The 26,853-nt window shown below is 28.1% G+C and overlaps 1 protein-coding gene and 1 long non-coding RNA gene across 3 annotated transcripts in view; one reads left to right on the forward strand and one right to left on the reverse strand.

Moving 5' to 3' along the window:
• Nucleotides 1-18,854, reverse strand: part of LOC142328467 (uncharacterized) — a 266,368-nt gene extending 247,514 nt beyond the window's left edge. The window contains exon 1 of the mRNA XM_075372271.1: nt 18,727-18,854. Coding sequence (XP_075228386.1) covers nt 18,727-18,769 — 43 coding nt within the window. The 5' untranslated portion in view covers nt 18,770-18,854. The remainder of the gene's footprint in view (nt 1-18,726) is intronic.
• Nucleotides 1-26,853, forward strand: part of LOC142328469 (uncharacterized) — a 283,425-nt gene that overhangs the window by 236,104 nt on the left and 20,468 nt on the right. The window contains exon 1 of one of the 2 annotated variants that reach the window (XR_012757280.1): nt 12,031-12,157. The exons of the other annotated variant lie outside the window; for it this stretch is intronic. This is a non-coding gene — a long non-coding RNA (uncharacterized LOC142328469). Of the gene's footprint in view, nt 1-12,030; nt 12,158-26,853 lie in introns of those variants that run through there. 2 annotated transcript variants of the gene reach the window in all.

Below are 26,853 nucleotides of genomic sequence, written 5' to 3' on the forward strand. Positions count from 1 at the left end.
ACTTGAAACAATTTAGTTGTTTAAGAGGAAAAACAAATATTTATTTAAGTAATTTTAATTATATTTACTTTTAAAACTACATTACAAAAGTAGACAACTGGAGTTTTATGTTGTAAATATATATTAGTTAATTAAAAAAATTTCTAAATAAATTAAAAAACTTTTCAAATAGATTTTAGTTGTTAAATAGTAAATATTTAAATTTTTATAATAACGACATAGCCATTCTCAAAGATAAAAACATCTTAGACCAGATATACAATTGAATGTGAAGAGTAACGTGGAATCAAGTTGTCTTCGTCTCTCAGCAAAGTTTTTTCCAGTAATGTTGTAGATCAATATTCCAAACCCACCGAATTGAAACAGATATACATGTATATATGCTATCTTCATAATAATACAAAAAATAAAATGTTTTTTTAAGAAAAGGATATTCAAGTTAAAAGAATTGTAATCATTTAATTCAAATGCGGTTTTTGTTTCAGTTTTTTTTTTTAATCGTTTCCTTATTTCTTATTTCGTTTCCTTTCCTTGTAATTCGGTACAATTTTTAACCCATTATATTCTATTAGATGTGAAAAAAGTAATTATAGGCAATTTTAAATAAGATACAAATCATTCCCAGAAATGTTACAGTTATCCTTAATAATAAGAAACCTTTCTTGCTAGGTCTATCAGAAAAAAACTTCTGTCGTAGTAAGTATGTCAGAAGGGCGGATTACCGGTTTCAGTTAATCTTGAAAACATACCAAAAAATTCAGTTTTTTTGCTCTTAACTCCGGTTCCTGTCAATCGATTCGCTTGAAAATCAATTGGGTTCTATTCCTAATAGATTTACATCATCCTGCCAAGTTTCATCAAAATCAGTTAAAAACTGCGCCCAGTAAAACAAAGAAAATGAAAATATATCCAAAACCCCATTTATTGGCTCTAACTCCGGTTCCTCTGAACCGATTCGCTTGAAAATCAATAAATCTGTATTCCCAATAGGTTTACATAACTTAACCAAATTTCGTCAAAATCGGTTAAGAGTTTTCGTTCGGTATAGCGAACGAAAAATTTCATACCTACATATCTATATACATAAACAGAGCGTGTTTTGGAGATTTCAAAATGTAAAAAAAGCTTCCCCCTCCGATAACCCCTTATAAAATCTGACCGGGCGCAGTAACAACTTCTACAATTTTTTTATAAATCCGCTAAAAAAATTATATTTAAGTGTTTAAGTTTGTCGGTTAGTATATTAAAACTAATTCAAAAAAGTATTTCTAGTGGCATATAATTTAATAATTAATTTAGTGTATATTATCGTTTATTTAAATATTTTACCTATATCTTTATAAATAAAGGCATTTTATTCGCTTCACCAGTGCTATATAGGCTTTGTATAGAATAGTTGATAAGCATCAAACCAGTCCTTAAACGAATCTATTCTTCAAACCAGTCTTATTTCTTAAAATAATCTATTCTTTAGAAAATAAAATGAAATTTAAAAAAAAATTGCTCCCAGTTGAACGAAAAAAGAAGAACTGAAAATGTACCCCAAATCTCCGTTTTTTGGCTCCGGTTCCTATGATTCGTTTGAAAATGTATAATGCTCTATTTCCGATAAATTTACATGACTGCACCAAGTTTCGTCAAAATCGGTTAAGATTTTGCGTCTGGTAGAGCAAACGAATAATCTTATATATGTATATAAACATGATCGGACACAGTAGCGATTTTCAAATTCTTTGGAAATCTGCTAAAAAATGAGGGATGAATTGGTTTTACGTTTTCTTTTTCACTTCGCTAAATTATAATTTTCATATATGGATAATTAATATCACCGAAACGCCGGGGATATTTACCCTACAAGTTTTTTTTTGGTTGATGAACGCCACATAAGATGAACCTTATGTCTGGGATATGGAAATGAAATTTTGTAGCGCATGAAAAATGCCATGTCCGACCGGGATTTGAACCCGGGACCTCCGGATGAAAAGCCAAGACACTACCACTCTGCCACGGAGATCGCCTACACATTGAATGTAATTACTCTCTGTGAGAGCCATTGCGATGCCTTTTGTACCTAAAGAACTTTATAAATTGGGCATCGTTCGGAGGACTGGGAAAGATAGTATAATTTTTTTTTTAGTTTTTCTGATAAACTGTTTAACTGAATTTCTCAGTTTCCTCTACTTAAAAGGGTAGGAACAATTTTCATCTTAGGATTAGGAATAATTTTGAAAATGTACAAACAGTCCAAAGAATTGTTTTTTATGTATTTTTTTAAAAATGTTTTTGTGATCCTTGTTCTTCGACAAAATAAATTTTCAGAAGTATGAATGATGAGAATTTAAAAAAACTTTACAGTTCTTAGGGAAAGGGAAAAATAGGATTTTATGATACAAGCAATCTAACAAAATTCTAAAAATTATTTTGTATGAAAATTGTGTTTTTTTATTCATAGTTTATTTATTTCACCCCGCCTCCCAGAGTCGGACCCGGGGATGTTTATTTAGATTGTCTGTATTTATCTTTATTAAATATTTAGTTATTAATAAGTGACATTCAATTTTTTAAAGTTAAACGCCTTAATACTACTTGCATACAGTTCCATAGGTTTTTCTCTTTCTTTCTCATTAACTCTCTCTTACGTTTTCAGTTTTCACCATTTGTGTATGTGTTCTAATTCACAGTGTAGAGTTTGTTAGTAAAATAACGAACATGTTACTAATTAAGGTTAGTTTAGAGATGTTGCAAGTTACAAACTTCTAAAGTATACCTGTTTTATTTCGTAATTAAGTAACCGTAATATCATTAAAATTTTCTCGTTAATTACTTAAGATGTAATTAATTATTTAAATATGTTATATCAAAAAAGTTTATAATATTTTCATTAATACTTGTTATATTTTTGTGTAGCAGTTATAAATTCATAAAGTGTTAATGATTCTTGTTTCCTGTAAAAAGTTTCAGTTATACACACCATAATTCTAATAATTTGTTGTAAATTAGTTTTCTAATTTTTCTTTAAGCTATTATATATACATCTTTTTAACACGTAATAAGAATAGAAGAAAATTATTTTCATCAAATTAGATGTTCAGTTTAAAACATGTACACATTTTTAATAAAGTATTGGAACCCTTAGGTACTTTTAAACATTTTAAACTAAAAAAATTAGATAATGCTACTATCTCGAAACAATATAATTTTCGATATGAGATTACTACAACCCTAAGCGCCCAGGATACAGATATAATTTTAAAGGGCATTGATAAACAAAAATGTTGACGCAAAAAAAATTCGGAATACGTCTACCCTTACTAAAATGGAAGAGCCATTCAGATTAGGATTGTCGTATTTTTACAACTTTTTTTTACTGCTGTTTAAAATAATACATCACAACCCATCCCACTCCTTCCGGTTAAAATTGTTTTATTTTTCCTATTGGGGGGAGCCCTCTGGAACTTGGTGTGTGGTCTCATACCGAAAATAGACTGTTTGAGGTAGTAATGCTAGAATGATTCAATTTTTCTATATTTAGTGAAAAATTACTTAAGCATCCATTATTAATATTCCCCCATATATATTAATTTATGATAAATTTTGCTTGTATGTACGTATATATATATAAATTTATACAGTTAGGTTTGTCCTCATATAACATTGTTGATTGTTGATGTGCGTTTAATTACACCTTCCCGAACGTATAATTTCATAATAAGATTATCACTAAATAGAGGTTATTAAATGGTTTTAAACAAACAAAATTCGTATTAATAAATAAATAAACACATATTAATTGTCTGCTGCAAAATTTAACATTAAAAATTGCACAAAAGCGAGCTCCCGTTGCACACCATACTATTGCCGAGAGGACCCTTTTTCATCTGATAATTTGGTGATGGAACATTGTTTGAAACGAATAATATTTGCTCCAATTAATTCATACAATGGTTAAGGGTATTGTAAAAGTTTTATTATTATTCGACATGGATTTCATAAACAGTATGTTTTCCATTATATTTTAAACATATCATTTTGGAATTTTATTCATTTATCGTTTTAAAAGAATTATCAGGATGAATATAGTTTTTAATTTTTATCATATCGAAGCGTAAATTAATTAATTTATTGAAAGTTAATTTTTTTTTGCATAGCCTAAAATATTGTTATTTGATATGTTTTTAAATATATTTCTTTAATAACTTAAGACAAAACGTAACGTATTGTTGATTGAATTTAACAAATCAGAAAATGTGAAAGGATTATTTTCAGTAAGAAGGATCCTGGTGGAACAATGGAATAGATTGGTTGGTCCAAAACAAGCAATATTCCTTTCACATTGCTGTCGATATCTAATAAATTATTTCAACACTATTTTGCCCCGCTCCCTGGACTCCCGCTAGTTCGCAATCCTCATGGTTATGTGAGAACAGTAATACTGATAAGTAACAATTAAAGCCTGAAAAGCTCTCTTTCCTGCAACGTTTCCCTCGTTCTTGACGTAAAAGCCCTGATATGTCCCTGCTGTAGACGAAGCTACAGCTCGAGCAGGAGTAGTGGTTCACGGTCAGCAGAATCACGCCTTCATCTGTTTCAAAGGACCGAGATAATCTCATTCTATTTAGACTTTGAATAATAAAAAAGGTTACTTCTCTTTCTTGAAGGCATAATTTTTTAATTTTTGACCACCCAGTATCGATAACCAAAATAAACAATCAAAGCCCATAAAAGTATGCTAAATATGCTAATTAAAATAATAATAATAAATTAATAAAATATTAAATATTTTACAGTTATTCAAAAAAGAGGAAAATTAAAAAAAATATAATAAAGTAAAAGGATTAATTTTTTTTCTTTAATGATTATCTTTAATATATTTATCCCATTAGGAATATCGTAATAATTATAATTGGAGATAATGAACAAGTCTCCAAGGTATAAATTTGCAAAGTTTTATTAAAATCTGTCCTGTAGTTTTTGCGTGATGCGTGCACAGGGACGATCCTATTTATCATTTTATCATATGTAGTAGGACGTGGCTGTGGCACGCCCTCTGGGCGGGTTGCCCTGACGAGTGGCGTCTCGGAATGGGATTATTAAGTGTCCAAAACTCTTGTATAAAAATATTTTTTTTTTGAGTGTTGAAAATTGATATAACGAAAGTTAAATTAGAAATTTATCTCTAGAAGTTGATACTAACGAATCGGGATTTTCCGCTAGTGATCGGTACATTATGGTGCCTACTTTTGGTTATAGTTAATTATTTTATGAAGAAAAACAATGATATAAATAAAAAAAATATATTATTAATATATATTTCGCACATATACCGATATATAATAATATAAAAAGCATACACCTGACTACCACGAGACATGTACTAACGAATCGGGATTTTCCGCTAGTGATCGGTACATTCCGGCACTAAGCTAAGGGGGAAGGACACACACACAGATCCACATACAAACACCCTATAGTAGGGTAAGAGGATAGATAGATTTCTACTGAAAATTGACAATTTTACTCTTAAAAAAAGAAAGTAAAAGTTTTGTGATAGAACAGAAAGAAAACAAAATGATACAAGACGAAAACAATTATAATTTCTGGGAACTCGATTCTGTAACTAGGTCAGTTACAGAGCTGTTTTCAAACTGCGTTGTACCAAATCTTACTCAACGGTAAAAGTGTTTCATATCATAAGAATTCAAAGTTTTTAATTTTGTAAAATCAATATCATTACATGTTTAGCCTATCAGTTTGTATAATTGCTTCTATTTTCCTTTTTTTCAATAATAATTTCAAACTAATTCTCTTTTGAACTTTATTGATTCAATTTAAATTTAATTTAATTTTACTTTTTTTTTACATTTCTTCCTTTTTTTCCACCTTTATATTTAAGTTGACTTGGTGTACGATGGTATATTTGGCTCAGTTAGAAATGGAGCGGGAAATTACGTTTTTTATTTCTCCTGGTAAGCCTGGAATAGAGTTTTTGTTATCCTTTAAAATAATTACGCTGTTCTTGGGTGTCGTTTATGTTTCTACGGTATAAACATTACCGTTGTTGGAGAAGATGTTGACCTTTCATCAGTATAATATCGGTATAGAACCTTAAATACATAGTAATTATAGATTTTGGTTACGGTTGGGTTTTGCTAAGCTGTAGAATTAGTCTATTGCTGCTCTACAGCTTTAGTTAAAGGACATTATCAACAACTTTTTTTCTTAATATTATGCACGAGTATATATAAAAATCTAATTAATACTTTTATTTCTCTCGTAATATTTTTTCTTTTTATTTTAAAGATAATTACTGAAAATAATAAGTTAACAGAGACAGTAAGTTAAAATACGTTTTTTTTGTAATTAATTAATTAATAAATCTCCCTAAATAATTAACATTAATTATAACAAAATTCTAAAAAGAGTGTTTCAGTTAGCGTCTCTGAAGCAAATGATAAAATTATGAATTTTCTTTTAAACAACTTTTTATTATAAAAAGGAAATAAATGGTAGGCGTCTGATTTATTCATGTAATTAATTTTTAATTAATTAATTATGAAATAAATTATATTTATATTAAAATTGATATATATTATTATATATAATAATTACGTATTATTATATATTACTAATACATATATTTTATTCAAAAATAAATTATATTTAGGTGATATTAATGCATATTGTGTTTTGAAGAAAGAATTTCAGGATATATTTTTGTGAGAGAATAAAAAAGCTGACAACAGTTTTAATACTTTCCTGGCATTGGTTATTTTTCTTATATAGTGGAAAAAATAATGATACTTGAAAATAAACCAAAAACGTTTTAAAAAAAGTTTAAAAAAAAAAAATATTTTAAAATTTTGATCGGGTCCCCCATTCCCAGTATTCCCCCAAAGTTTCTTTTTTGTCTTACTTGCATTACTACTATACCTACGAAGACATAAAAAAAATTCTGTTAAAAAATGTGCTACAAATAAAAAGGTAAAAAATTTTTTCGATTCTTTAGAAGGGGGGATTTTAGGGAAAAATTAAAAAAAAATTGTATGATAAGCGTGCACGCACTTACTAATCTTAATATAAAGTGGGTTATGTTTGAAAGATTTTGATAAAATTGACCCCAAACATTTACAAACATATCGCTCCATTTACGCGAGTCTCTGTAAAAAATGTAATCAAAATCGGTTTATGTAGTCAAAAGTTGTCGGTTGTAGTCAAAACTTCAAGCAAACAAGCCTACGCATGTGTACATACTCGTACATATATAGTACAAATATAACTCTCCTTTTTGTTTTCTTGGGAGTCCCTGAGTCATGAAAAGTAAAGAAATGCAAAAAGAAACCTATACCCCATTTTTTACTATTATCATACTTTCTTTCATACAGCATAGCTCTAGAGCTATGACGCCAGGAAAGTAAAACTCATATATAAACATTGGTCGACAAAAATGTTTCGTTTTTAAGTTATAGCTTGTGAAAAATTTCGCTTTGATTTCTTCTGCTCCTTGGGTAAAATGGAAGTCGTACTGAAATTCTTGGAGATTAAGTTGGATAAATTTGATGGTTTCATATGGTTTTTGACTTGAAAAGATTGAATAAAATAGACTCCAGTAACAAAACTCTAATAATTTCTGGTAGAATTATTTTAAAAAACAAAAGCAAAAAGTGAAAACAAAATCATCTTAGCCTTTCATCTGGAGGTCCCGAGTTCGAATCACGGTTAGGCATGGAGTATTTCATACTCAACAAAATTACATTTCCATAAAATTCTGACGTACAAACTTCAAGCTTCTGTAGTGAATTAATTCATCAAGCAAAAAAAAAAAAAAAAAAATGTTTTCTCAAAACACAATTTTTTTGCAGTGATTCTGTGTGTAATGAATTCATTAAATTCTCAGTAATTAAATCGTTTTGCGACAAAAAACAAGAATCATTTTAATGTTGGAAAAATATCTAGAAACAAAATAAATTATTACATCATATGCAAATAATTTAATTTGTGTTATGTTAAAAATATCTAAACAAATTCATTGTTTAGAAATAATTTCCGGACCCGTATTTGTTAATCAGGTGTTTTTTTAATTTAACTCGTAGAATATGTCCTAAAATTCTCTCCGTTTCACCATGAAATGTTCTGTATATAATATTTTTTTTATTTCACATTTATTAAAAGTTGTTCATCAAAAGTACAGTAAAAGTTAAACTTTATTAAATTTGTATAAATTTTTATTAATTTCATTAATTTTTTAAAAATGTCTATAAAAAGAATAATGAAATCATTAATGTTCTCTAGGATCACGCCTCATAAAAATGGAGTTGATAGTATGATTTGACAAACGTTTTCTACCATTTAAGAATACGATAGTGTAATTCTATCTTAGCATAAAACATGATAGAGAATTAAAAAAAAAAACAGTTACGGAGTACATTAATACTTTCTTGTACAAAGTAAAGGAAGTATTGTGATCGCGAAAAATTTCGGTTTTCAGATTTCAACGGAAATATCCATTTTGACCATTCCTGAATCCATTTTGACTAGTTTCGGAGTGACGTCTGTACGTCTCGCATAACTCAAAAACGATTAGCCGTAGAATGTTGAAATTTTGGATTTAGTACTGTTGTAACATCTAGTTGTGCACCTCCCGATTTAATTGCAGTCGACTAGCCCAAAAGTGTCCAAAAAAACTCTCTTAACTGCAACTAACTTAACTTTTTCTTAACTGCAATAACAAGCCCTCTTTGATTGAGAGCTTTTCAACGATATATCATTAGTGGTATTTATTTTCATTGGTTCCAGAGTTATAACCCAAATAAAATTTTAATTAATGAAATACTTACAAGGGGAAGGCACATTGGTTCTAATCCGACTTCATCTCCCTTTTTTTAACTTTTTTTTTAATATAAATATATTGATTTATTAATTATTAACTTCCGATTGTAAAAAAAATTGACAATAAATAATAATTCATTAATAACAATAAAAAAAAAGTATGAAAAAATATCAGAAGTTATTAATATTATAAAATTTTATTTTATTTTTAAAAACGTGTATATGTAATTTAATAGGCGTACAAGGAAATCATGTGATGTCCATATCAGATTTTATAATTTTAGGTAATACGTTCTCGTATTTGCAATTATTCTACATAATATTAATGCAGAATATTAGCATTTTTTACTTATTTCTGCAGTACACATAGAAAATTACTTTATAAAATATTTAATTACTTACTATTTAATTATCTCCATAAATTATCGTGGTAAGCTATTTATTAAGAAACAAAGTTGTGATAATTTACTGTCATCAATATTTACTTTTCTGTATTCCGATTCAAATAAATATGTTTTAACAAGACGAAGTGTTGGATCATTTCGTGCGCCACTAAGTAGATTAATAATGTTTTAAATATTCAGTTATGAATTAAAACTTACTGCTAATGTTATGAGAAATATTTTTACTTTGTTGAGTAATAAATTAGTTTGAAACTTTATTTTAACTACTTTGATATATTAATATTTAATTTACTCGTTAATTTTTAGCGTCTTATGTATATGTATATATATAAATTTTTTTTTTGTTTACTATGAAGTTTAAAGTTATAATTTTAAAAGTTTTTAATAAGTTTCGGTAGTGTTAAACACACACGCGCGCGCGCAGCGCGTACACACACACATACACACGCAAAACTCAATGACTCATTCTTTCCGTATATCTCTTTTGCGAGTAGATATTCTTTGAATTGCTATATTCTCGTACTTTAAGTTTTTCTTATAATGAAAGATGTTGTATGTTTATTTTCTTTTTATATAAAACTGCAGTAATAGTACATTATCTTAATTTGTATACATTATACTCATTCATTATCTAAGTTTTTCTACATGTATGGAATAACGTATTTTTCAACAAAAATTTCAACATTTAATAATAATGTTATTAATTCATAATTCGAGAGTTTATTGATGGACCGTCCCTCTTTAAGGAAAACAGATTTGTGTTTTTGAATTTAGTACTTCAGAAAATAGGGTACAATATTCAAACAGTTTTCTCTTTGATGCTTGGTTTTTTAATTTAACATATAGGATTTATTTTAACCATAAAACTTTTCAGCAGAAAAAAATTATATTTAGAAAACATTTCCTCGTAAGTTTACTTTTTCATCTTAAATGGATAATGGAGTACGCTCATTTCGGCGAATTTATTTTGTATTTATTTCTTTATTTTTTACTTTTTTTTATTTATTAGCTGTGAATGGTTTTTGGAAAAAAAAGAAAAAACCGATTGATTAAGATAAAAGCAAAAAGATTTCAATTATTTTCGAAGTAGATTTTACTGCAATTTTAATTGGTGATTTGTGTAAATGTTTTGAGGAACGTTATTTTGTGTGATTTATTCGGGTGAATGCTAACATTTTAATAAAAAACTTTGAGAAGATACAATTTCAATTTTTGTGAAAAGGTTTTTTAGAATTTTCATTAAGGGTTTCTTTGTAGATAATTTAAAATTTTTATTTCAGTAGGATACCAAATAAATAATTCAACTTGAATAAAATATTCTGTAAATATTATAAGTGTTTGTTTACGTATAATAAAATTATTATTTGTTAAAACATTATTTTAGTATAATTTTTTGTTTATTTAGAATTAATATTGCGCGTGCGCGTGTGTGTGTATTGTGCATATTATATAATATAATACATACGGTAAAAACTTTATGTGCTACTGGTGAAAATAAAGAAAAAAATATATACAAACGTAGGTCCGGATGAGCTTTGTTTTCTAATTGGCTGCCGAAATATTTTTCACTGATTTCTGTTCCAGCTGTAAAATGAATGAACTTAGTAAGGATGTGGGTTAGAGATTTTGTACCGTATAATAATGCCACGCCTTAGCAGGATTCAAATGCGGGCCCTTTCGAATAAAAACTGAGATGCTATCACTCTGCACGGAGTTTGGCAAAAATTTCTGTCCTCAAATCCTAAAAATTTCAGTAGAGACTTTTTTATAGTTGGAGAAAAAATTATGGTGAAGTCTTTGGCTGTCCGTAATTTAAAAAAAATATATTTGCTTCATTTTCATTGGTAGAACACAACTTGATATTTATCGAAATTAAATTATTATACGTTTCGAAGGATGCAAAGAATATATGTAGTAATACATTATAAAAGTACACGCATTTGTAATTATTATATATATATATATATATAAATTATGTTAAAAAAGTATATATTAACACTATAAAAGCTTCATTTTTTCTTTTTTGTGTGTTTAACCTCCGGGTCCGCAGTTAAGCAATTTTTTGCTTAACAAATGGGGATGAGATGGATGTTTTGTAGCGTGTGTGACAAATGCCATGTCTGGTCGGGATTCTAACCCAGGCCCGGTGAAAGGCCTAGACGCTACCACTCGCGCCACGGAGGCAACACTATAACAGCTAAAGCTATTTACCTGTAAATAAATTTTTAGGAATAAATTAACAATTAATATAATCCACCTTACCAGCACATTGATGTTTTCTCTCGATCCTTCGGCTAATTTGGAAGCCATCATCAGGAGTTAAAATTAATGCATTTAAAGTCAAAAGTTTAAAAAATCACAGTTAAAATTTAAAAACAGTCGCGACTGTCCGGTCCTACTAGTATACTGAAGGAATATACATATACTATGGTTGATTAAAATGAAATCAAACGGAACCATGATATCAGAGAGATAAATATTAGATTAAATTATTACTTCTTTATATTTAGTATGTTTTTAAATAAAATATCGTCTTTAAAAAATTTTTGTACATTAATTAAATTTTTATTATTACATTATATTTTTCCAAATTAAAAGTATTATAATATTTATGAGGAATATTTAAGATTTTCATGAAATTATTATGATTGTATGTGACCGTATTCTATTATATGTTTGGAAAAGTTAGAGTTTTATGCTTTATTATTTTTAATGCTATTTATATGCTCTTTAGCACGTATGGAAAATTTGCAATTGGTCATACCCACGTATATCAAGTAAGTCGCAATCACAAACAAGACTGCATACTCCCTGTTTATCAAATGTAGAATCATCATCGTATGATTTTTTATTAAAATTATTATTAGTAGTATATGAAGGTTTTAAGCCATTTTTTAAATATACTTTTTCAATTTTTTGACTAAAAGGTGTGTATTCATTTTTTATGTATATTTTATCCTTTTTATCAGGTAATAATTTTGTATTGTTATTTATATTAATTTTATTACACAATTTGTTTATAGTACCGACATAATAACCGTTAGCAACAGCAATGTTTTTAATTATTTCTATTTCTTTATTTAAGGAAGTTTTATCATGTTTGAGGTATTTTGTGGCTCTATATAACAATGAAAAACAACCATCTGGGACCATGGATGAAATAAATAGTAATTAATTATTGTGTTATTAATATGTTTTTACGATATATTTATATTTTATTTTGTTATCTGTTTTGTTATTATGTATTTTTATATCCAAAAAGTTCAAACTTATTTTCTATTTATATGTTAAATTTGATGTATTTATCAATTTTATTAAATTCATTTAATATTATATTTGATTCATTTTGAACATTTTCATTATATATAATTAAAGTGACATCTACATAACGTTTATTAGTATATTACGTTGGGTCAGAATTTTATTGATAGAAGAATCTTTTAAAAATTGTAAATATATCTCTGCCAAAATTACCGACAACGGTTCACCCATAACCAAACCAAATAATTGTTTATAATATTGATTGTTGAAAGTAAAGTAACTGCATTCACAACATATTTTGATCATATTAATTCGTTTATATAATGTTAATTTTTTTCATTATTGTGGTTCAAATGATTTTTTATAAAAGTTAAAGTTTTATTTAAGTCTATATTAGAATATATATTACAGATATCTAAAGATATGTATTGTGTGTTATTGTTTATGTTGATATCATGTAAAATATCTATGATATTATAACCATTTTTTAAATTGTAAGTATTTAATTTAATTGAATCCTTTAATATATTAGCTAAAAATTTGCTTAAAAAATAAGTTGGTGAATTTTTTATAATCTATTAATAGTCTTATCGGTGTTATTTTTATGTATTTTTGGTATAGCCTTCATATATGGCGCGTAAGTATTAATATTATTTAAATTTATTTTTTGTTTTATCGTCCGGGATAACATATTTAGACGTATTGATTTTATTTATATGTGTATTTGTAGGATTTTTGGTTTTAGAAAAATTATTATCATCTATTAATTCATTATTAGTTTTATCTATATAACTTTCTATATACATGATAACGGATGTACCTGTTTTATCAGCTTTTACTATATGTGTGTTTTTATTTTTTATTTTTAAGACCATAATGGATCACTTTAGTTCATTTTTTTTTTGGCAAGTTCTTTCTTTTCTTGCTGATTTGTTGTTTTTGAGCTTTTCTTTTTTGCCAGGAATTTCTAAGGGTTTCAGATCTTCTTGCCCTTTCTTGTTCAGAGACCCGGCTTATTGTTTTCTTGGGTTTTGATAGGAATCTTGTTTCTTTATTTTTTAATTTCTCATAGATTCCGGTTTTCGTTTTTAGGTTTTCACGGGTTATGTCTAATTCCTCCATGGCTTTCTGTACTTCGTATAACCAATTCGGTCTGCTTTTCTTGTTCCAAAAAAGTTCGATTATCCGTCTGATAAGTCTGGTCTCTTCCATTCTGAAAATATGTCCTAGAAAGGAAATTCTCTTCTTTCTAAATTTATTAGTTATCGGGATGATAGTTTTGTAAATCTCTTCGTTTGGAATAATTCTCCAAATCCTATCTTTTTTAATGTTTTTCCCGATGCATCGTCGTAGAATCTGTCTTTCATTCTTTTACAGTTTGTCGGTAAAGCTTGTCTGGTACGGTCCAAATATGGTTTCGCATCCGTAAAGTATTTCTGGTTGAATAACTGAGTTAAAATGTCTTATTTTTGTGTTTATGGACATGCATTTTTTGTTATAGATGTTTTGTGTTTTTATTGTGGCTTTGATGAGTTTATTTATTCTTTCATTCCAGTTTGGATTTTCTTGGAGGTTGTGCGTGATGTTTTCCCTCCAAATATTTAAAGTTTTCTACTAGTTCTATGTCATTATTGTTTATTTTTACTTTGTTTATGCATAGTGGGTCTCTCACCTTAATTTTGGTTTTTTCGTATGAAATTTATAGACCAATTTTTCCTGCAATCTCTTCCAGTGTCTCTTCCAGTTGGTATCTGGCCTCTTCTATATTTTGGGCTAGTAGGTCTAAATCGTCCGCAAAGCCTAGGCAATTTACTGAGATATCTTTTCCTGTTTTAACATTATCTTTATTTAATTTTTTCCAATCCCGTATTATAAATTCAAGGGCACAGTTGAATAAAAGCGGTAACAGTCCATCTCCTTGTCTCGGTCCTGTTTTGATATCGAATGGATCAGATATTTCTCCCCTGAATTTAACCTTGGATTTGGTATCCGTTAGTGTTAGTCCGATGATTTTGACTAGTTTTGGCTGAAGCCCTAAATTTTATATGTGTTTTATTATTAATTCATTTATTTTTAATATTTTTTTGTGTTTCTTTAGAATTTATATCGTCCTTTATGAATAATGCATTCTTTATTTTGTAATTATTATTATTTATTTTCGTGTTTTTTTTTAATTCGATTGTTTAAGGGTGGAACAGTGTCCGGCGCGGCGGCTCAGCCAACACAGTCACTGTTTTACTGTACGTGCGACGCGACTGGCTGTACGTTCCTCCGACTACTTGACTTAAAAAACATAAATTAAAAGGAATTTTAAAATTAAAGAAAAAAATTGAGACCGCCTAGTGGTGTTTGTCTGGTAACGCTAAGAACCGGGCAAAATACATTTTTACCCGTACGAAGGATAGGTAACCACCTATAACTACAATTTTTAAGATGGAGGCCGACTATTTTAAAACCCTGTTCTTCAGCTTACTCAAAGTTTAGGGTCCTCTACTGAATAAATTGTTTGTTGCTCTGAAGAAATTAAAATGCACTGATAGTTTGTATAAATAATAGGCTTTAATTTTTATTTATCGTTATTTTCCTCACTAGTATGAGTTTAATGATCGCAAGGGGATTCAGGGGGCAGATCCCCCTAGCTAGACAGGAAGGACGAACGAAGATAGGACGAACGAAGGACTGATCGGTTAGTATATTAATGTACATATAATTGTACCGTTTCATTGATTTATTCTCAAACTTTTTCGCCCACCGTCCACATTAAGAATCAAAAATTTTCTAGCGCCCCAAAAATTTGTAAACTACCATCTGTTAAAAATACTAATTGCAGTTGCTGTTTTTAAGATGCGCTCTTAAAAACAGCAATTGCAATTATTGTTTTTAAACGTGGAATATCCTGTTTCTGAGTTGAAACTTACATTTTAAATGAGAGCAATTAAAACGCATATTTAATCAAAATTGGAACTATTTTTTATTAAAATTGCTCTCAAAAAATTACAACAGTATCTATATAGTTATATAACAAGAATAGTGATAGCATATTCAGTATAATAATACAATAAATAAAATAAAGCTTTCAATTGAAAAATTACACTTACATTAATGTGAAGGATGAATCTGATGTGCCGTAACGAGTTTATTAATATCAGACACGAATTTACTTAAAAACAGCCGTAAGCCATAAACCAGCCGTAAGTTCGGTAATATGCAGCCGATTTCTCTTTTTGGTTAGCAACATTGCTGTAGCACTAAATCAGTAAATACATTAATTCTTTTTTATTCGTCTCTCTAAGCCTCTTGGTTGCAAAGTTAAAGTAGTTTAAATAAAACCATAAAATACTGGAATCCCTTTAATTTTTTGTACTAATGTAGTAGGTATTTAATTTTAGTTTGAAATTTCGGAAACATAATTTTTGTTTTTTTTTAATCAGCATAGCCTTCCTAGACCGTCTGTACGCCCCCAATTTTCTGTGGAGCTTATACCGTCCCCCTCCCCCCCTGAAGGCCTCGAGCGCTCACAAGGGGGCGTTATCACCCACTACGAGAACGAATGGTTTAGATGAATAATTTTGTTACGTATCCGTATGTTTGATAAATAATTTGCTTCAATTAAAAAGTTAAATTTTGCATAAGTGAGAATTATATCTGTTAATGGAGTAGCTGTTATTTTCATTATTCTACTATATAACGTATTATTATTGTTATTAAGATTATTATAAATTGACTGGAATGGTTTCAGGTATAATTTATATATTTTACTCGAAATACTGTTTACTTACTGCAATAGTTTATTAGATTCCAAACGATGTATATCAATTAGTAATTTGTTATCAGTCGCATAAATTTGCATAATGCGGTGTTGTATAGCTAATTAGTTTAGGTTCTATTATCCAGATGTCACTAGCTTACAATTATTAATTAATTATTTATAAATCTATTATAAGTGGACTAGATAGCATCGTTCTGGTGCTCTATTCAATTTTAATAGCTGTGATTAAATAATTTAGTAACGTATGAAATTAAAAACGTAATTTTAATTTTAATCTTGGTGATATTACTTTGTAAACGATAAGTAAAATCTGTTTCAAATTTTTTTCCTTTCCAACATATATATTCTAGGCAATAGTTTTTTAGTTAAAAATTATTTATTTATTTTTTTAAAGTTCTGATCAAATTTGAGTAATATAAAACGAATTTTTCGCGTCAAAAATGTTTTGAAAAATTAAATCATAAACTCATACCAAATTAATCTTAATTTAAAACGAATGCTACCAACATTAGTTTTAATAACAACAATTTAGACAGTACAAGACCCGAAACTTTGAGTGATCTAAGAATGTGGGTGTCAGACAGCCTCAATCTTAAAAAAATTACTTATAAAACTGGTTACCGTACTTCATACTGGTAAAAATGTATTTTACCCGACTGTGGGCGTTACCCGATTAACACCACTAGAAGATGACCGTACTTCATTCTCATTTTTTTTTTTTAATTTTAAAATTACTTTATATTTTTTAGTCAAGTAACCGGAGGCAGGTGTAGCCAGTCGCGTTGCACATACAGTAACAGTACAGTGGCTGTGTTGTTTGTGCCACCATTTGTACACCATTGCATCCCTTAAAAAATCGAAATTAAAAAAAACCCGAAAATGGTTTTTAGATATTTATCTGAAGATTATTTGTAACCCCAAATCTACTGAATATCTCGTTTAATATAGTCGGAAATGGGGAAAATTTGTAATCATTTTTCAAAATTCTTTTACTTTTCTTCACCTCTTTCAAGGTCGAATTTCGAAAAAATAGAAATTGGTTTCAGATATTTACATGGAAATTATATACACCAAAAATCAAGTTGATATCTTCATTTCTTACCGAGAAATTAAAAAAAAAAAAAAAAAAAATTAGCCGGGTTTCAAAAAAAAAAAAATCAAAATTCATTTAATCCTTTAAACTCGAAATTAAAAAAATCTAGAAATCAGTTTTTAGATATTCATGTGAAGATTATACACACCAAAATCAAACTGATGCCTTCATTTTTTACCGAGAAATTAAAAAAAAATTTCATTGTTACTCCATTTTACACCTTTAAACTCAGGATTTCAAAAAAATCTTTTCTTAGTGTGCACTTTCACTGTAAGAACATCTATATAAATTTTATCAATTTATTTTCAGTAGTTTTTGCTGAGCGTTGACGAATAGTCAGCAATCAGGACATGTATATGTATATATTATATGTATTTATTTAAAAACTTAAACTGATGTTATCTGGAAAAAGGTTACGTTGGGACACTGGATGAGAAATTTCTCAACAAAATAAAAAAGGAATCTACTATTCTTTTTTATTTTGCTATTACAGTTAGTAGTAAAAAGACTTGAAAATACACAAAACATAATTTTTTGTACTGGTCGAATTGTGTGCGAATCGTGTACTTCTCTTATACTCAGTTAAAAATTAAGTTTTATATATAAAAAAAAAATAAAATAAAAGAATTGATAAAGTGAATAAAAAGATTTATATGAATTAAGTGATATTCGTCTTTAAAATTTTGAAAAACTGTGGTAATTCCTGCCAATCAAAAGTACTGACCTGATTTTTTTTGGATTTGGCTGAATTAAATGAATTTCTAATGGCGTTCTTCTTACTATTTTTCTAAACTATTCTCCAAAATGGGCTTTGGAAACAAATTTCAAAGGATCACAAAGAAATCATAATTTTAAAAAATATATTTTCTTAGAGTTGTTCCTTTCTTCATATAAAATATAATTATAATAAAATACAAGTATTTATATGTAATAAATTTTGTTTATGAAAACATTTGTGAAATCTACCAGAAACATCTTTTCTTTCTTTTTTCCTGTTTAGCCTCCGGTAACTACCGTTTAGATAATTCTTCAGAGGATGAATGAGGATGATATGTATGAGTGTAAATGAAGTGTAGTCTTGTACATTCTCAGTTCGACCATTCCTGAGATGTGTGGTTAATTGAAAACCCAACCACCAAAGAACACCGGTATCCACGATCTAGTATTCAAATCCGTGTAAAAATAACTGGCTTTACTAGGACTTGAACGCTGCTACCAGAAACATCTGGAAGAATGCTACGTACAATCGACCGTAGAAATATATGACGCTTTGAATTTAATATTTTAAACTTAATTTATTACTTATGTACATTTTCTATTTTTTATAAATGCAATAAATTATATATATTTTTTTAAATTTTTACTGTACCTACCATGATTTTGATGGTGATGATGATTAATGCCATTAGAATCCATTGTAAACTACGTGAGTAAACAGTTCTCTGTATTATTATTTTATCTGGTAGACCCGATTGCTGTAATCAGAACTTCGTTACAATTATAACTGATAATTTTACGTTCTTTTTTGCATTTTATAGAAAATTGTAACACACTTAACTACATTTCACATCAAATACGTAATTAACACAGTTTTTATTATATACGTCATGGTATATCATAACAAAAGAGATAAAATTTATATTATAATAGTTCTAGACCTATATAAAATTTTTGAAAGATTAGATAACTTCTATTGTACTTTACCAGTTCACTGACCTAATTTTAGTTACTGAATTTTATTTATATATACATTTTTATATATATTTTATTTATTTATATATATATATATATATATATATATATATATATATATATATATCTCAGTTAAAAATAATTTGAATTTTTTTAAATTATTATTTTTATAACTGCTCTTGTTTTTATGTTAAGTGCAAAACCTTTTTTCATAAGTACGTAGATATGTGAAAGTTATGCTGGTGCAGAATATTTAGTAGTACATAGAGAAATATTACATGAACAGAATTTATTCCCAGATGACTAGCAATGTATTTATTTATTAATGTTTATTTTGATACAATAGTAAATGATTTGAAAAAATCTAGCAGTATCCATTTCCCCCTACTCAGTTGAAATAATGTATTTAATGTATTGTTTCATGACTGAAAGAAATGGAGTAAATTTATGGGTAAATTTCAACATATCAATAAATTTCACATCCCCAGACCCCAAAACCACTGACAGTTCAAAAGTTTATATATACATTTATATATATATATATATTATATATATATATATATATATTTAACTTTCTTGTGGACATAACAACTACTGTAATTTGCGCCAATCAGTTTCAAATTGATACATAAAATATAACAACCCAAAATTGGACCGTGGTGGTGGAAATGCCAGGGGACTATTTTATTTCAAACCTAAGAAAGTGTATTTTCTGACAAAATGTTTTCATGTTTTACCCCATTTTTCTTAAAATCTAAACAAGATAGAGATCTGGGACCAGTTTTATTCAGTTTTTAGATCAAATACCATAAGGAAGCACCAAATTTACTGCTCGATTTGTTGTTCAAGAATTTTAATATGGATTAATTTCAGTGAGAGAGAAAAAAGGAGGGCTAATTGTTTTACAAGCAGAAACTTGCAACAAACCCCATTTTCTGACCTATGTTTATATGAACTTTTTTTCTTATTTTTGGCTATAGAATCATCTCCCTAGAGAATACTGTACAATTTGGAATCACTTTGTGTATATATCTAGATACTTGAAATTTTCTTTGATTACACTGGTCTAAAAAAACCAATTTTCTTTAACATGCATTTAATAGGGTGGGTTTTATAATATTTTTTGCACTGATTTCAAATCTGCAAATCAAAATTGTCATTATTTTTCATTAACATATATTTTAAGAAACCTAAGATATTTATCAAGAAATTATGTAGCCTATAGCTGATATTATTTTACCAATGTGCTATTTTTTATTTTCTCCTTATTCAACCTTTGCAATGACCTTTTTCAGTTTCCAGTATTAATTGGTAAACATATTTGGGCTCCATTTTCCCTGGCAGCATCATTGATATAACATGGTGAAAGCAGTCATTGTGCCATCACTTACATCACCAAAGTTAGGAGGGAAAAAGTCCAAAATGTGAATGCAACCTGTTTATTTTTAGAAATATTACATCCCAATTTTTTATTCTGTTTTAGAAGTTTAATTTCCAATTATATGTAGCTTTCGGTCTTCTTTAAAAGAGATTTCAAATGATTTTAATTATAAATTAATTTATAATTCACCACACACATAGCAAAAATTGTTAGATTGGTTTATATAACTCAAATAATTTTTTATATAAATTAATAACAATACAGAAAAAAACAATATGTATAAAGGTCAGTATAAACAGTACATGTCATTATCAGAAATAGCAGAAATAAAAGTGCAAAAGACCAAATTCACAATGACATTTGCATGAAAGCCAGAACAAAACTGATTTTCTGGTCTGGGTTATTCAACAGCAAAAATAGTGATTGGAAATGACAATTCTGATATCGTTAATAAAAGATAATAATGATATTACACACAAATAAAACTCCTGTAGACTAGTGTTACTTTTATCAGGTGAATTAAATATATTTTTATCATCTCTGTACTTATCTCAGTCAGTTTTTCAGAGATGTGTTTGAGCGTGTGTGAGACCATGCAGTATGGAAAACTGAAATCAATTCCCAATTTTTTCTCAGCTATTCACTACTTGGATAAACTATTGAAAAGTTCAGGGAAGAACAATCACAGTTCAAAAAAAAAATCAAGATAGATGTTGGTAGCACTTTGTGTATATTACCACTACCTTTTACAAAATTATTAAACAGGAATAATCATTGCAGCCCAAGTTATAAAATTTTATTTAAAAAAATGAAAACTGAGGAATAATCATAATCCAGGAATACAGTGGAATAATGATTGAGATCCACTTAGCTAAAATTGAATCATATTACTGACAAAGAGATGCCAGTGATTTCACCAGTTTGTTTTAGTTAGTCTGTGCTATATTTTGTAATTATATGTTTTTAATTGCAGTTTTCTATATTTTACGTTTTTTACTGCAGCTGTTATTTTTATAAATAAATATTATGTATCTTTTATATACAATTATAGTTAGTGAATGTGATTAATTTTATACCAAGTATAATTTAATTTACCATGACTGACAAATATTAAAATTCAGAGCATTCCAGATGAATATCAGAGGGCCTGTCAGGGGAGTTGGAAGGGATAAAATTATGTTTTATGACAGTCATTCCATAATTAAAGACACAAACCACTCTGAAGCTAAAACTGTTTATTTAATCAATTTGAAATTTTTGTAACATCTTAACTTATTAGTAGCAACATTAATACACTTGTCCCATCTCTGAATTTCAGATTATTTATGCTTTGAAATCATTACATTTGCAGCTTTGATTAAGCTGCTTTGATTAATTTTTAATTAAGCTGCAAAGAAATTTTCATTAAGATAGATGTTGGAGCCAATTATGCACATTTTCTTTGAAGTCTTTATTGCCATTAAACTTCTTACCAATTAGCACCTCTTTGAGGCGAGGAAACAAGTGGAAATCCGTTGGGGACCAAATCAAGACTGTATGGGAGGATGAGGTAATACTTTCCATTGCAGTATCTTGTGTTAGCTGAGGTTTGTGAGACCACATGTAATTATGTAGTAGAATAACACCTTTGCACTGAGATCCAGCGCAGTTTTTTAACACTACTGGCTTCATTTTGTTGATAAGCATGTCAAAGTAGTATGTGCTATTTATTGTACACTGATCTTCTAGAATTAAAAAAAACTGAGCCTTTTGATCTTCAAAAGACTGTTGACATGATCTTTCTGGGTGATTGTTGGATTTAAAATCTTTTTGTGACATGTGATCTCACATGCTTCCATTCCATCCCCTTGTCTTTTTGATTCCAGTTCATGGTGAATCCTGGTCTCATCACAGTTTAGAATACCTTGCAAAAAAGTACCACCTTTTTACTGATATCTTTGTTTCAGTTCTACATATGTGCAAAGTCTTGTTTCCTTATGGTGATCTGTCAACTCTCTTGGATCCAATCTTGCATTTTTTTTAGGGTACACAGCTTGTTGATGATAATATTATGAACTGTACCAGCACTTGTAATTTTTCAGCTGTAATGGATTACAGCTGAAAAATTACATCATAGAAGATTGATGGATCAATCTTCTTGGATGAGACAGTCAGTGAATTCCAAGTGCTTTAGTTGAAACTTTAACTGGGCATCCAGAAGAATACTAGTCACTCATTGAGATTTGATCATCTTTAAATTTTTCTACTCGTTTGTAAAAATGTCCGATGTTCATCATATGATGTCCATATTATTAGGTTGTATGAGAATAAATGTGAACTGGTTTTTCATTTTAGAAGCAACAAAATGGATCACTGTACAGTGATCAACTATTTCACAATCTTCTACAGGACTCACCATCATAAAATGAGATTTTGAGATTATAAAGATAATTTTACTCTAACAGCTGTTCAAAAATCACCACAAGGTTACCAACTTACTGTTCTGAAAGTATCATAACTTTCTTACCAACTATTGTGCATCTACAGATATTTGTATCTTTAATTATTGAATCATCCTCGTACTTTATACCCAGCTTTATTTCATAAATATGGGGATTTTTATGATTACAGAATTTCTTTTAAACAATTTAAAAAAAAAATAATAATTTATTAAAAGTGAGGAATTGAAAGAAAGGTGGGTAAAACTATGAGCTATTGCAAGTAGTGTTTGATGCCTAGAAAGAGTTTTTATAAAATTAGCAATTAAATAATTTATCCTAAATAGTATTCTACACCTTGAAGAATACATTGTGCAATCAAATGTCAATCCTTTACTTAAAGTTACATTTAAAGCTTTGCAGGTTTATAAATAAAAAGTAAATCATAATGTACAAGAATAATGTAGTAAAAGATGATTAATTTTAATGATAATTAACAATATTAACAAATTTTATAGATTGAGCAAAGGAAAATATTAGATGGTTAATACGTGTTCTAGTAATTATTTGTACTAAATATTGAATTGCCTTTATATACATGGTGAGATTAAATAAACATTATGAGAGACCTAGTTCTCATAGTCCTGTAGTATAAACAAGATATTTTTTAAACCAAAGGGAGGATTAAAATATCAACTGATAAGAATTTTGAAAAATGATTTTCCTACATCATAGGAACAGTCAAGGATAAAATTCTGTAAAATGTTATCATGGAAGATAACATCTTCTATGATAATATATAGATCATATCATATGATAGATTATATATTTGATAACTTTCCCTATTAATTCTGAATTTGATCTTTTTTAATCTCCCAAAATGGTAGTTTTATGCATGTGAAATTAATTGAGAGAATAGGAATTGAGAAGTAATAGATAAGATTAGATGCTAATGGGATGTATTTACACTATATGGCTTTGTAAAAATGCCAGAACTGCTGAAAATTAGGCACCTTAATATTCCTTTAATATAGGCAGTCTGAAACAGTTCTGAATCAGCTCATACTGATGCATATACAAGTTAGTTCTCATTTATTAACTCATGCGTTAATAAATAAATACATATTTACGGTCAATCTCGTGGTAGAGTGGTAGCATCTCAGTCTTCCATGTGGAGGTCCTGAGTTCAAATCCTGGTCAGACATGGCATTTTTCATATCCTACAAAATTCCATTTTCATATTCCATGTATGAGATTCTTTGTAAGCTTCTGAGTAATTTTATCAACAAAAAAATAAATAAATAGTTTGAAACAGGAAAGATTTGTTTTTACCTTTGTCTTCATGCAAAAATATATCGATAAATTACATGGAGAGAGAATATATTCTCTGTGAAGAAATACTTTTACAATAATTAAAATTTGTAGTGTTAGTATACATTTTTTGATGTCCTGAAGAGAAAGTAATTGAGATGGCACTCACCTCTCCACCTCACTTGTCTGACTCTACCATTATTGTTATGGTTCAACCATGTTTATTATTATCAGTATTCTTCTTATGTTAACAACCTTTTATATAAATACTTTCTTTATTTTTTAAACATTATTTTGTTTTTTGTTTCTTATTTTTATATTTCTTTCTTTTACAATTCTTTCTTTTTTCTTAGTTGTTGCTACCAATTTACTCAATAAATTGATTTTGAGTTTTAGAAGTGGTCAGTATTTTTGCTATTGAAAAATATTCAAAACATTTATTATCAAAAAAGGTTTTAAAATCTCTCTAATAAAGAAATAGTCAAGCATCATGTTTGGCTTTTTTTACATAAAATAAAAAAAATAGGTCTTTATCACCAACTATGATGTACCAGGGATAATCTGTTACAGTAACATATTGGAGACTGATTTACATAAAGCCAAAACATTGGTCTTAGTGAAAAAAAAAAAAATATTTAGAGATAAAAGGAAGAAGAATTTTGAAATAATGTTTGGGAGTAAGCTAGGGAGAATATAGAGATACAATATTTTTGATAATTCAAAGAAGACTTCTGCATAATATTTAAATTAATATTCAGTTTTATGGATACAATTGTTCTACTGATTATTATCTATAAATATTTGTTGCAAATAAATTAAAAAATTCAAGAAAAATAATGCATTTTAGTATTCTGATAATTTTACACAAGTCTCAGCATTTTAAATGTTAAATGTATTATGTACCAGTAAGAATTCAATGAAGAAATCAAGTTGGTATAGAATCTCTTCCCATTGTTGATAATATTTTACACCTACTTCCTCATATTTTTTAAATCATGAAATATCAAATGAAGAAGTTAACATTATCTGGATATAAATGTTTGTAGAATTTTCATAAGAAATTTTTGAGAAGCCATGTATGTAATTGGTTCAGCAGAAAATAAATTTAATATAAAATTGTTAGATAAAAGTTAAGAAATTAAATATATATGAGTTTGTCCTTGATGGTTGGTGAAAATTATACAGAACGCTACTTTTAATGATTAAAAAACTTATGAGTTAAAAAAATAGAGGTTAGCTTGAAGAAAATGTGTTTATTTTTCTATTAAAAAAATCTCATTAAAAATGAATAATTTGATATGAATTTTTATATAGTAAATAAGGAAGTGTTGGGAGTTTACACACAAACTTAGATAACAAAAACCTATTACCCTCAGATTATAAATGACCTTGTGAGGTCACTTGTAAGTGTTTATCATTTATTATCATTAGAAAAGCTTAAAAAATAAAAATGAAAGACTGTTTTAATAGACAGTGTTCTACCATCTATCATTTCAGTGTTTTGGTGTAATTAATTTTGATTCTATTTACTTATCTTAATAAAAGCATTCAACATATATTTTAGTTTTATTACGTATTTGGCAAAAGAAAGGATTGCTGAAGGGATGTGATGTTTCACTTACTTTCCTTTTTTGTGTTTATGTATGGTTTTATCGTTATTTTGTTTTATGGTTTGCTAAACTGTTGTTGTTTTTGTTTCTACTTGGTTATAGATTTGTTTGTTTTTTGTTGGTTATGTTTTATATTACTATTATGTTACATTAGTTATTGTTATTTTTATTTTATATTGCAGAATAACCTTTGCTGAATGTGAAATCAAACTAATCGTGCTGTAGTTTTGACTCTTTACTGCACTATACATTTTTGGAATAGGATTCATGGTTTTTTTTAGAGAGGTTTCTGGGCAGATCCCACTACTGTATTTTGTATTGTGCAGTTTCACAATCTCTTGTAATCCTTTTCCATTAAGTCACTTAATCACTTCCATTGGCAGCTCATCTTTGTCTACAGCTGATTCAATCTTAAAATATTTTATTGGTTGCACTCATTCTGATTTTAAGAATGTTGTTTCCACTTCATCCTCTTCTATTTCTACCTCATTTTCTACAGGATGATTTAGGTTTTTGTTAGATTAATATTCCATGATACTGTTATTTATCCCAAAGAAATCTGTAGTATTAAATGTGGTTTTAAGAAATAGAAAGATATCCTTAAAAATATTTTTGTTGAGTGTAGTTTTCATGGTTATGAAACATGGAAGTAGGAAAAGTAGGAAGTAAAAGAATAGAAGCCTTTAAAATGTAATATTTCAGGAAGGTGTGGAAAATTAGTATTGATAACTTGTGAAGAGTTCTTAAGACAAAAAGTAGAGGAAAGAGGTGTATGGCAGAATATTGTAAAAATAAATAAAATTGAGACATCAAGATTTTCATAGTTTTGTCATAAAACCAGAGTTATACTGTATAAGGGTTATTGTATACTAATTGGGTCACATTTTTGTAAATATTGATGTTTCATGACTACCTCTAGCCAAAAAACCAATTTTAGCTTTGAAAAATTTCAGAAGGTTATATATTTATATATGTATTGACCTGATTTTTCGTTATCTCCAGATTGGATTGGTGAGTTTGGATGAAATTTGACATTATGATTTCTGTATATGGGGCATTGATGTGATTTAAGGTTTGTCTCCTCAAAAT

Source organism: Lycorma delicatula, chromosome 7, assembly GCF_047948215.1.
Source record: "Lycorma delicatula isolate Av1 chromosome 7, ASM4794821v1, whole genome shotgun sequence".
Lineage (NCBI taxonomy): Eukaryota > Metazoa > Arthropoda > Insecta > Hemiptera > Fulgoridae > Lycorma > Lycorma delicatula.